This window comes from Halichoerus grypus, chromosome 10 (assembly GCF_964656455.1).
Source record: "Halichoerus grypus chromosome 10, mHalGry1.hap1.1, whole genome shotgun sequence".
NCBI lineage: Eukaryota > Metazoa > Chordata > Mammalia > Carnivora > Phocidae > Halichoerus > Halichoerus grypus.
In genome coordinates, this window is record NC_135721.1 from 30189683 (window position 1) to 30202859 (window position 13177).

Consider the following 13177-nt stretch of genomic DNA (forward strand, 5'->3'; position numbering starts at 1 on the left):
GGCAACCAGGGATCCACTCTCCATCACTTTACTTTTGTCTTTTTGAGACCATCACAAAGCTGGATTCATACAGTATATAACCGTTGGAGGATGGCTTCTTTGGCTCACTGGTGTTCCCTCGAGGTTCCTCCAAGCTGGTGCATAGATCGGCTGAGTTCATTGCTTTTTTATTGCTGGGTGTCACCCCTCTGCGTGGATGTACCACAGTTTGTTTAGCCAATCACCTGTGAAGCACACTCAGGTTGTTTCCAGTTTGGGGTGATTATAAATAAAGCTGCTATAAATACTAATGTAAAGCTTTTATGTGAGTGAATTTTCATTTCCCTAGGATAAATATCTAGGAGTGGGATTGTTGCATCACACCGTACCATTTTGCACTCCCCACCAGCAATGTTTGAAAGCTCTAGCATCTTCACATTATCTCTAGCACTTATTATGATGAGGTGTTTGTTTTTTAATTTAGCCTCTATCAAAGGTTTGTGGTGGTATCTCATTACGGTGTATTTTTAATGAAAAATAATAAAGTAGATTTGAAAACAGATCACATCACAGGAAACAATGGTGAATGCGATGTTTTTAAAGATTTTACTTATTTATTTGACATCGAGACAGAAAGAGAGAGAGAGAGCACAAGCAGGGGGAGCGGCAGGCAAAGGGAGAGGGAGAAGCAGGCTTCCCGCTGAGCAGGGAGCCCGATGCGGGACTCGATCCCAGGACCCTGGGATCACGCACTGAGCCGAAGGCAGACGCTTAACCAACTGAGCCACCCAGGCGCCCTGGTAAATTTTATTTTTATATAAGTATGTGAGTACAGTCACACACATAGGTACATACTAAGTCATAATGCAAAATATATTTTATACTGCGGATTATGGTAAAAAAATGTTTGAAAGCCACAGTTCATACCACAGAAGGAAGACCCAGGATTGGCATTTCTGCTTGCTTCAGGGTGAGTTAGAACCTCAAAACCTTAACTAAGCTCCACATTATGGCAGGGAGAAGAAACCGAGGTCAGACTTCAAGGGCACAGATTGAGAATGCAGTCAGGAAAGATGGTGTCATCAGCGCTGAGAAGCAGGTTTAATAGAACTCACTCCTTTGTTCATTCATAACTGTATATGCAAACCATCATTCAGTAACAAGCTGTTGGCACCCGGGGCCTGCTTTAATGATTGTACCATCGAAGAGAGATGTGATAGAACCACAGATGTATCTACAGGACGTATTGAAAAATGAGGGTAGACGGTTCTTAAAAAAAAAAAAAGGCTATTTAATGCATTATACCTCCCTAAACAGTATATTGCATGTATAAAATAATGAGGTCATTTCCATGTGTTGGTGGGGACGTAGGTGTAGAAGGACCGTCGCGCGGCTGACAGGAGTGTGTCTGGTTGCATCCTGGAGAACATGCTTACAGTCCCTAAATCGCGTAGACACAAATTTGCTGACCTGACAGTTCTGATCATGGGTATGGTGTCTATTACAAACTTCTCACAGGTCCACAAGGGAACATGTACAAAAATGTTCCTTGCAGCATTATTTGGGGACACACGAAATCGGAGGCCATTTGGGTGACCGTTCCCAAGACCTGGATAGAGAAAATGTGGTGGATGAATGCCCGGAAGCACAAGGCAGTGGGCAGAAGCCACGGGATTGGACAATATTGAAAGTATCGTACGAAGGGAAGACTAAGTGACAGGATGAGATAGAGAGAGCACTTACATAAATTAAAACCACATGTATACAAAACAATAATGCAAATTTTGCTGGAACACACGCAAACAAAAAGTACCCATGAAGCACCAAGAGAGGGAGAGAAACAAAAATAGGCAGGTAGGAATAAAAAAAAGAATTAAAAATTTTTAAGAGAGCCTAGATTTTCCAGGCTGGTGGAGTGACTCTTAGCTCTGACCTGAAGGGATCTCAGTGGCTGTTGGGTTTGTGCTATTACATTGTGCAATTTGTACAATATTGTGTTATTTAGTATAATACTTACTTAGCTCGTTAGTTGATTTAGACTCTCATCACCTAGAGGGATCTCAAGTCATCCTAGTTCCAGTAGCTCCAGGAAGCTGTTTTCAAAGGCAGGCTTCCCGTCAACATGCCAATCTCCTTCATGCCTTGGTTTTGTTTGTACTCTCGCTGGTGGATGTTCTGTGTTTACCCTACTCAATTCGCTGAGAGCAGGAAACGTTCTGATTGGTCACATTAGCCAATATCCAGTGTGGTGTCCCCCTATCAGAGAGAATTCTTGCATCAGGCCACTTCACAGGCAACTGGTCCTACCTATGAATGGCCTTTGGCTCAGGCAAGGATCCTTAGCCCAAACAGATTATGGAAGTTTTAGGATTATAAAACAAAGCGTGACCTTTCTCTCTTTTTCTTTCTCTCTTTTTCTTTTTCTTTCCTTTTCTTCTTTCCTTCCTTCCTCTTCCTTTCTTTCTTCTTTCCTTCTTTTCTTTCTTTTCTTGTTCTTTCTCTCCCTCTCCTTCCCTCCCTGCCCCCCTCCCTCCCTCCCTTCTTTTCTTTCTTTTTAATAAGGAAGTTTAAGGATGCTTCTCTCAGAAGAGAGGAGTGTTGTGAGTCTTCCTGGCACTTCACAATGTCAGTTACACCCTGATTGCCGTGGGGAATGTGCCCTAGACAGAGGAGATGCATGGTTGTGAAACCCAAGGATCAGAGGGATTGAAACAGACAGACTAGACTGTCCCCCCAAACACAGCCAGGTCGGAAGGTGACACTGCAGCACGAGGACAACAGGTTTTGGAGTCATGTCTGGGGACCATCCGGACACTGCCAAATACTCAGTGTAGGACACGCTTCATTACTGCCCCCACACAGAATTCTTGCGTGGTTATGCTTAGCGTGGTGATTCAAACATAATACGTGCTCAGTGTACTCTGGTTGCGCGTCTTCCCCTCCTACCTGCCTCGTGTTGGGAAGTGTCAGTGTAGACCACGCAGCCTGTGTGTGAGCATCAGCAGCTCCAGGCATCAGCGGTCGTTTGCCTGTAGCTTGCCCAAACCTATTTAAACCAGATTTTCTCCAATCCTCCCCATTCAAAATAATTGCTTCTGAATGTATTCTTTTCTTTTTCTTCCCTTCTCTGAGAATTATAGCTCGTAGGTCAGAACTGGAGAGCAGGGAGCGTGTGAGTCACTGAGGCGAAGGGAGGGAGTGTCAACAGCCGAACTTCTGCAGAAAAATGGACTGGCTTCAAGGTCAGAGAAATAACCTCTATGCGTTTGCAGCAATCATGCCTGTCTTCTGTCTAAAGCTACATCTATTTCCCACCCTGCACTCCAGCCTTATATTTTAGTGGATTGATTGGGTAGAATTCAACTCTCTTGACATTTTTGCAAACGCCTGACCCCACTTACAATTTTGTTAAAATTTCTCCTGTGGAAAAATGTGTTTCACTCGTCCCAAAACTTTATGACCATTCTGAAGATCCTATGTTAGCACATTTGGAGAACAAGTGGGTTTTCTATTAAACTAATTTATAGCCATACCTTTTAGTTGCTGCAATAACGTTGTCAAGCCAAGTCATCAATAACACTGTGTGCAATTTTACTTCCCAGTTTCTTTTTCTGTTTTCACGGTAATGGGAGCTTCAGTCTGGAAGAAATGAGAGCCCTTGGCACTGCACACCCTGTCATCTGTGCGGGTGGGGAGGAGAGAGCCTGGAGAGTCCCAGCAGCGGCCCTGCGAAGTCACATCTTTCACCCAGTAGAAAGGTCAGCAGGAAATATTTCCACAGAGTATGTGACAGAATGCTCTCCTCTATTTTATTTTTATTGTACATTAATTGCATTTATTAGTTAAGGCACATGTACCTTAAAAATGAATGAACGAATATGTATCAACCAAATTGAAAACAAAAGCTTTCAAAACACACACACACACACACACACACACACACACAAAAGCTTTCATGACAAAAGGAAACGAATGAATGAAATACTAAAAGAAAGGACTGGCGTGCTGCTGAGGGGTGAGAGCGCATCCTGCATTTTTTAGATGAAGCAAAAATAAAAGGTCGGAGTCTTAAAAGTCTCAGTCTAGTCCATCTTTCAAAATTAAAAATCAACTCCCACTTTGCTAGGTGTTTGCCACTGAAATTTAACTTCTGTGTTCGTTCTCATAAACTCAAAAATATAGAGATCAGGAATTTGATAGGAAACTGAACGCTGAAAGCCTATTTAAAAAAAAAAAAAAGCAAGCAGCCTAAAATGTCAAATGACCAAATAAAATGTTTACAATGCAACATTTTAATTCAAGCACTTATAAGTAGTAGTTGAAATGAATGGATGCATTAATGAATGGATGCATGTTGAAAAAAATGTAGCATATTAGCCACAACATAAAGTAAAACTTTGTAACAAGATTATGAAAGTGATTTTTATTATTTTGGTAATGGTGTCCAGTTATAGGTAATTACAGATACAGAATGTTTTTAATCTGGTATATGGAAGAGTAAAAGATACATGTTAATGCTGTGTCACCAAAATGTATTTCAGTTACAACTATGTATGATAGTTGCTCTGTACATGTTAAAAGCAAACATGATAAAATACAAAAATAAGAAAAGGTTAAATAAAAAGTTATCATTGAGCTATAAACATCTACTAAAGTACCACACAGTGTGTCATAGCTAAGAACATACGAATTAATATAAATGCTATGCAACTACTTGATCTAATATAGATCTAATAAGGAAATATTAAGGACATAATAGCATTTCACAGGTGAAGGCTAAGTTCTGAGACATGAAAGCTTTCAGAGAAGAAAAAAAAAAAGCTTTCAGATAACCCACAAAACAAACCTGAGACATCTTTTTGTTTGGAAAAAAGTAATCTTCTTGCAAAGTCAAAGCTTCAGTATATAAAGGAAGCATTTAAGAAACAATATACTTTAACTATCATCATAACCTGGAGTAGATATTCTGACTACAATAGTGACCAGCAAATACATTCTTTCTCTGGAAGAAATAAAATAAGGTTTTCTGATTAAACCAGTAGCTGGATTATTGTAGCCTCCAAGTTTGGTTATTTGTATTTGTCTGTTTGGGGTTTTGCTTTCCTTCCTTTAACTAGATTATAAAATATAGAATAACCTAGTTGTATTTAAATAAGCCAGGTAGCCTCCAAGAGCCCACCTCACTTCCTATATAAGCACAGCTTCTCCGTTGCCAGAAGTCCCAGACGAACTGAGCCTACATCCGTACAAACAGATTCTAGCACATCTGGACTTGGTTGACTTAATGAGGCATCCAGATTGGTACATGATTACTCTTGGTACCACACATGTCTCAGAGTAAGTGGGCTAGGGCAGCCTAAAATTCCTGTCTCGGCCCTGCTTAAGGGTGGAGGGTAATCACGTTTTCGAAGACCTGGTGACAAAAAAATTTAAATATAGTGAGTAAGCCCGATTTCTACAGTTGGCTTTGGTGCCTTTAAAAATACTGGCACAGTTCTACATACTCAAGAGGTAGAGCCATGAGATCTTATTGACTAAAATTATACGAAATGTTTATTAATAAAAGAATTCCAAATTACAAAATTGATCTTCTGTGTTGTAGATTTTTTTTAAGTCTGCTTGGGATTTAACGTTGGGCCACGAAACATTTTTCTAAATGTTCGTATTTCAAATTTTGTGCTTCAGATGAATTAATTTGGAATGAGTGGGGAAAAGCTTAACCATATTTCTTCCTTTTCCTCTCTTTTCTCACCACCCCTACGCACAGCCATCAGACACTCTTCCCTTTGTAATTTTGATTAAAAGATTCCAAAAAGCTTAACAGAATATAAGAAGCAGTAAGCTTTCAGGACATGGTACACCTTCCTCTGCAAGTTCACATGCAATGGAAGTTAAAGCTCCAACCTTTACTTTGAACTTTTGCCATCTTCCATCATGCATTTTTTTGTGTGTTTTTTTTTTAAGGTTTTCAGGCTCTTTACATAAATGGAACATATGTATTTCATTCAGGCTTCATGTTTTCACAGTTACCAAAGTGACTGCTCACCAGGCCGGCCATCCTGAACAGCGCGCCTGATCTGATGGACTCCAATGGAACGTGATGCAATCTTCAAAACAGCCTCCTAACACTACCTTCTGATTCTGACTTTCCAAAACACAGACATGAACACTATTTTTTAAAAAATCATTTAAGAAACTAGGCCTATCATGATGGGAATCTCCCCCCTGGTTCTCTAATAAAGAGAACATCTAGATAATTCATTGCATTTTTCCCTACTCATCAGGCAGACACAGGTTAAATTTCTCTGCCTTGCCCAGGCCAATGGTCAGATTTCCAGTAACTTCAACTGGAACTCAACAATCAGAATGGCTTTAAAATCTAATTAAAATTTAAGCATGCCAAGAGTTTGGAATTATAACATATTAACTACATCGATTTCACAAAAAGATTCTAGATTATGAATATAATTTTAGAAAATATGTTGTAAAGTAATAAGGAACACATCTTAGAGATCCAATTTTGAGACTTTTTAGTTCTCATTCAAGTTGCAGATGAGAGAATGGACTTCGCTTTACCTTGGTTTCCATCATGTTAAAATAGGATCATTTCATGTATTTGAGCCCAAATTGGTTGAATTGTACTTTTTGATTGGTCTTTCTTTTGGAAAAATGTACATTATTCAAACTTTTCTTAACCAAAATAGCTAATACTATTTAATAATCTACTAACTAATACATATTGCTTATGAATAATTATATATGTAAATATATTGACTAGTATTTGGTGACTTTTTTAACCTATGAAACTTCCTGAAATCAGTGCATTATAATCATATACTGTAAAGCTTAGCTGGGCTGGTAAATCTTTTTTTTTTTTTTCTCATCATTGAAATTCTGTACTTTGGCAACAACAGAGGTATGACTTCGGCTTAGAATTTTTTACAATTTAACAACTTACACTTTAAAATTCCTGATAAATCATTGAATCCTACTATAATCACTGAATCAACCACACTATTAATTTCTTTATAAGCAAATGACTTTATGATTTATGCAAAAAAAAGAGAAAGCATATCACTAGGCAAAAAGACAAATCCATCCCTAGATACTACAGCCTCCCTAAACTATTTTTCATTGAAGAGGTGAGAAAGGAATTTCTGGTCTTTACCCTTTTCCCTTATCACCCTCAATCCCATGTCTTACACTGAAATTATTTGCCTTTGCATATTCAACAATATATTCTAAAACTTTGCTTACTACGATTTTCCTACGGGGCAGATTTCAGCAGCGGATCATCCATCTCGGACCCCACCCACGGAAGCATGGTCACTGAAACTCTTCTTCATTCGGTCATTTAATTCTTTGGCTCCAAAACCCTTCCACGAGCTCCTTCAGAGCCCAGCGCTCCTCTGAGCACATGTGTGAAGCACATCATCTCCCGGTCAGTTGGTTTATGCTCACTCCAGAGGCTAACTGAGAAAGTGGCGCCGAGGAGCTAGCAAAGTCTACTCCCCATCCCCCCCCCTTGAGTACTTCTAAAATTCGAGCTCGCTTCTTTGTGGCTTCTCACTGGCAGTCTTCCTCGGCTTGAAACTTTTGGACAGCACTATCGAGGAGCTCCATGGACTCTCTGAGAGTGACGTTGATTCGAAATGACTTGGGTTTAATGGTCAGACCGTAATTAAAATCCATCTTCGAGGGTTCGTCTGGATTGGCCTTGAAATTGCACTCGTGAGCCAGGATGGAAATGAAGAGAAACAGCTGCATCTTGGAAAGCTCTTCCCCAATGCACCGCCGTTTGCCCATGGAAAAAATCATCACGCTGCTGGCCAGGTCCTTGTCGATGCAGCCGTCTTTGTCCAAGAACCGGCCCGGATCAAAGTCCTCTGGGTTAGGCCACTTCGCTGGGTCATGATTCACAGACCACTGGTTAACAAAAACCACCGTGTCCTTGGGAATGTGGTAGCCCAAGACAGAGGTGCTCGTGGTGGTGGCGTGAGGAATGGTGACGGGCACGAAGCTGGAGAAGCGCATGGCTTCATAAAGAAAGGCCATGACGTAGGGCAGGTTGGGCTGGTCATCCAGGCAGGGTAGCCGGTCTCTACCCACGACTTGATCCAGTTCGGCCTGGACCCGAGCCTGCACTTCAGGATACCTGTTGGGTTGTTAACGCAGAAGGAGAAAATAAGTGAGGAAAATGAATCCTTCTTTCGTCTAGAAAGCACATGACCATTTATTTTAATTTCAACTTCTTTATCTGAATCAGTGGCTGAATTAACACTACCAGCCCCCAAAAAAGAAAAGAATCCCAAACAGCTTCCTAATTTCTCACTAAATTACAGGATGAATAAACTAATAGTTACATTTCCTGTAATAAGCCTCACCTGGCTAATGCTCTCTTTCCTTTCGTAAGTCGAAAACAGTCTTAAGTTTTCTAGCCTGAAAAAGCTCCTAAAGGACAAAGCCAACTTCTCCATGAGCACAAGGACCCACAAAACTTTCCAGGGGCCCATGAAAATGTTTTCATTTCATTCAAAATCAAAAAAAAAAAAAAAAAGAAGAAGAAGAAGAAGAAGAAGAACTGTTAGGTCAAAGAAAATGTTTTAATATGTAATTTTAATATATTTATCTTTATTCCAATTAGTAATAAATGTCATTAAAAATCTCTTATGGGGTAAGCTGTCTACAGAGGCAAGAGCACCCAGGACCCACAAAGGTAAAAAAGCAGCCCCAAAAGTGGATCCTTTTTTTCTTTCACCTCCCAGGATAATTCTAGCACATACACTCCTCTCACTTCACACCAATTGGTATCCTGATAGATAAAGCTACACATCTTCTAAACATAAAAGGAAATTCCCAACATTCAAGAGACGATGGTACAAGCTGTAATGCTTATTCACTGTTGGCAATACAAAAGTACTGTCTTTCTGGAAAACAAAATCTGAGTACAAAGCAAGATGCAGAAGGATAACTCCTCCCCACTCTTTTTAAACCCAGTAATCCATGCCTAGAAATGTATGTGCAGGAAACAACAGGTACAAAAATATATAACTACAACAACAGCTGAAATTTTAAAAATGCAATCAACACTATTAAAAGAAGTGATCAAAAATAATGGGGATATTATGACAAAAATACTAGGGAGCCAACAAAAATCACCAAAATAAAGTTTAAAAGACAGGGAAATGTCCATTACAATAAGTGAAAACGTCAGAAGTTAAAAAAAAAAGTAAAAAATTATTGCATCTCTGAAAAAAACTTAAATATGTATGGTATGAAATTATGGGTGATTTAAAAAACTGCTTCATGAACATCATACTTCAGGGGTCCGCAAACTTTTTCATGAAAGGCCAGATAGTAAATATTTTAGGCTTTGCTGACCAACCCCCCGTCACAACTCTCCAGCTCTGCCTTGTGCTAGGAAGGCAGCCACAGACAATACATAAATGAACGGGCATGGTTGTATTTTGCTAAGAAACTTACATACAAAAATGGGTAGTGTAATTTGCCAACCTCTGTCATACTGTCTTTTCACTAAAAAGAAGAAAAACGTATTCATCAGCTATATTGAATTGAAAGTGACTCCAAAATTGTTTAATTTACTTTTGCTGCCCAATTCAGTTTCTGATTTAAAAAAAAAAAAAAGGCGGTTTCAAAAGATGATATGCTTCTGGTGGGATGCAAAGGACCTACTGATCTCATTTTGGGATGTCTTTTCCCGATCTATTATTGACTTCTTTGTATTTGATTTCTGCTCATTGCCCATATGTGTTTCTGTGCTCTTAATACTGAAAAGCAATTGTTAAATATACAAAAAATTCCATTGATAAAAGTAGTTGCACAGGATCTAAGGACATAGAGGTTGCAGGATTCTAATAAGAAAAGAAGCAGTGTTTGCCTTCCAATGTCTGGATTGCCAGCAAATTCAGCATCCCCCGCCGCTTCCTTCTGAGCCAAGAAATGGTACAACCAGGACTTCAGGTCTCTCAAGGCAACCAAGATGTGCCTTGAGGGAGCCATCTGCCTCTGGAGCAGGGTTCCCGGACAAAAACAGGCTGCTCTGTTAAATCTAAATTTCAGATAAACGATGGTTAATCGTTTAGCAAGAGCATGTCCTGTGTGAATTTTCTTTTTTATTTTCTAAGTCTGGCAACACCCTATACCAGCAACCCGTTTGCGTCCTGCGTGTAGAGCTTCCCAGAGGTCTGCGACCGTAATCCAGGTGGGCACTGCCGACCAGCCTGCCAACCGAGCCGGGCCCGGGGACCAGAAAAGTCCGTCCGCAGGCGCCCCCTGGATACCCTGTTTGCCTTCCGAGGCGCCGCTGTGCGCTCGGTAAAACTGACTGCTTCTGCGATTTTCTTTACCTGGACGCTATTAACACAACTAGCGCGGCGGTTTCGTAAACCCAGCACAACCTGCTAATTTCTGGCCGCCTTCCTAAAGCTTCCGTGCCGGGTAAGCGCGGGCGGGGCCGGCCTCCGAGCGCTCCCTCTGCCCGGGAACAGAGCCCGGACGCGCGGCTGGCTGGCAACGCCGGGGCTGGGCGGCCTCTGATCTGCGCCCGGGACTGGCCGAGCCGATTCGCTGCTGTGTTTATTGAACATATTGCCCGTTACCCTTTCTTTCGGAACCGTGCCAATTTTGCTTCTGCTGTGCCAAGGCGGCAGAGATCGGGGCTGATCTGCGGACACTTAGAAGATCTTGCCTTTCAGGGGGCTCTCACAAATTTGTCCCCAGTTGGAGAGGTAGCGAGCGACAAGGTCAAAGATGCGGGCGGTCGGGGCCCGGCTGGGTAGGGTGCGCGTGCGGTCTCGGCCCGCACTCTGCCTTCCTTCCCGAGCTAAGCTTTCGCGCCGCGATCTCAGCTTCGAGAGGTGCAGAACCTTCGAGAGGTTCTGGCGCAGAACCCCAAACCCTGGGCGTTCGTCGCGACCTCAGCATATCCTAGTCCCGCTCCGCCTTTTACAGGGGAGGGAAGGAAGGCCCGGCCCACGCCTGCTGGAGGCTTTACCTGGTGAAAAGGATGAGCAGCCACTGCAGCGCGGTGGAGAGCGTGTCCTGGCTAGCGCCGAAGATGTCGGTGACAGTGGCCGGCACGTACTCCAGGTCCTGCCGCGCGCCGCCGTCCTCCGAGCCCTCCGCCGCCTCGGTTCCCGCCGAGATGATGAAGGCGTCCATCATGTCGCGCGGGCCGGCCCCGGGCTGCAGGCTTTCGCGGTGCCTCAGGAACTTGTCGAGGACGAAGTTGCTGAAGTTGCGGTTGAGCTGCTCGAACTCGCGGAAGGCGGTGCGCACGGGGTTGGGGAAGCGCTGCAGCCAGGGCAGCACGTCCACCAAGCTGCCCGCGCCCACCGTGCGCCCGAACTCCTCGTTGTGGCTGAGCAGCTCGCGGAACTCGGCGTCGTCGTGGCTGTAGCGGCAACCGAAGCACACGGCGCTCATGACGTTGGCCACGGCCACCACGGTCAGCGGCCGCGGGTCCACGAAGGCGCCGCCCGCGCTGCCGCGCACCAGCAGCGCCACCAGCTCCCGCGCCTCGCCCAGCACGTGGCCCTCGAGGACGCGCCGGCTGCGCGGCTGGCGCGTGGAGAAGGCCCGCATGGTGCTGTGCGCCGCGCGCCGCCGCACCTTCCAGCTCTGGGAGTACGGGCCGAAAGCCAGGCTGCGGCCGCCGGACACCACGCGGAAGGAAGCGAAGCGCGGCCGGTCGGCGAAGGCGGCGCCCTGCTGCACCAGCGCCTGGCGGATGGCGCGCTCGCCGTTCAGCACCACCACCGGGCAGTTGCCCAGGCGGATCTGGAAGACGTCGCCGTAGCGCCGCGCCAGGCGCGCGAACGAGAGGTGCGGCGCCGGGCCCATCGCCGCCGCGTTTCCGATCAGCGGCCACGCAAACGGGCCGGGCGGCGCGGACCCCGGCTGCCGCCGCCGCTGCCGCAGCAGCCACTGGCCCACGTGCACGGCGGCCAGCACCGAGAGGAGCAGCAGGAGCGTGGTCTGCTGGGACGACAGCGCGCTCGGCTGCAGGGGAGCTTCGGCACCGAGGCTGGTGGCCATGCTGGAGAGAGAAGGGCGGAGGCGTGACGCTCAGGTGTGCAGAGAAAGAAGCGGGCGCCCCGCGCCCCCACCCCTGGCGTCCGGCTACGGTGCGCTGTTGGGAAGGGAGGAGGTCGCGCGTAGGTCAGGGCGGGCTCACTGGGGAAGCAGCAGAGGACGCTTCTTCCCATCCCAAACCCATTCCTCTAAGGAGACGGGAAAGAGCGCGTTTCCACCTCTCTGTGCCCCGGACTCTCCGTCCCCACCTCAACCCCCAGCTCCGTAACGGTTCCAGCAATTCGGGGACAACCCGGAGGGCATCAAGACGGAGGCGCTCAGTTCCCTCTCAGTGCCTACCACCCCGGCCCGGTAAGGCCGCGGGAAGGCGGCTCCGCGGATAGACTGACCTGCGAGGTGGCGCGGTTTCCAGCGGCGCGGGATGGACCGCTCCGAAATCGGGCCGGGGCCTTTGTGGAGGGCAAGACGTCTCCAGGAAATCGGAGGCCTCGCCTGGACACCTGCTGCTCTGCGAGCTTGAGCACCCACTCTGGGGCCTCTAGACGTCGTCCGAGCCAGGGGCGCTGGGATTGGGCTGGGGACCGAGAAGGGTGTCTCCTTTGCCGAGCCCCGCTATACCTGGGGCCTCGGCAAAGCGAGGGTTTTCTCACAGAGTGCGGACTGAGACTGGGGGTCAACGAGTGCGGCCAGTTCCCAGCCCTCAGGACCCCCGCGTGTCTCTGACAGCTGGTGTCGCCGAGGCGTGGCCCGTTTGCACGCAGTCACGCCGGAGTCAAAACGCGCCATCCCGCCTGGCTTTTAAGGTCTGTGGAGGGTGGGGGGAGGAGACGGCCGAACCTGGCGGGGCGGGGCTTGCGGGGGGCGGGGCGCCGGCTCGCTTCCAGCCGCTCAGACCCCGACCCCGGTCGCCGGGCTCCCGAGGTCACGCTAAACGGCCGCGATTCTCCCGACGGCCTGGGCGCAGTGGCTGGCGGCTTTGCTAGAAGCTGCGGTGTGAATTTCCCGTTTGCCGGAAAACCACACTTAATCAGTCGCTCCCCATCGAAGCCGCAGTTTCCCGGAAGCGCGCTGGGAACAGAACCTGCGGGTCCCGCGGCGCTCTCCGTGGGAGCGCGCCCCCCGCCTGGAGCGCACGACCCCCCTT

The 13177-nt window shown here is 46.2% G+C and overlaps 1 protein-coding gene across 1 annotated transcript; it reads right to left on the reverse strand.

The window, feature by feature from the left end:
• Positions 1–4383: 4383 nt before the first annotated feature.
• CYP1B1 (cytochrome P450 family 1 subfamily B member 1) lies at positions 4384–12829 on the reverse strand. Its single transcript, XM_036070380.2, has 3 exons — positions 12423–12829; positions 10994–12037; positions 4384–8134 (listed from the first exon to the last, which is right to left on the reverse strand). Exons 2-3 carry the CDS (start codon positions 12034–12036, stop codon positions 7546–7548), a joined length of 1632 nt encoding a protein of 543 aa, XP_035926273.2. The 5' UTR covers position 12037; positions 12423–12829; the 3' UTR covers positions 4384–7545.
• Between the last annotated feature and the right edge of the window lie 348 nt (positions 12830–13177).

Bases quoted from the DNA above. Each gene is read 5' to 3' on its own strand.
- CYP1B1 (XM_036070380.2), bottom strand. From the start codon at position 12,036: ATGGCCACCAGCCTCGGTGCCGAAGCTCCCCTGCAGCCGAGCGCGCTG. The intron at 8,135-10,993 runs GTAAAGCCTCCA...ACAACCCAACAG, and splicing joins CTGCTCATCCTTTTCACCAG to GTATCCTGAAGTGCAGGCTC.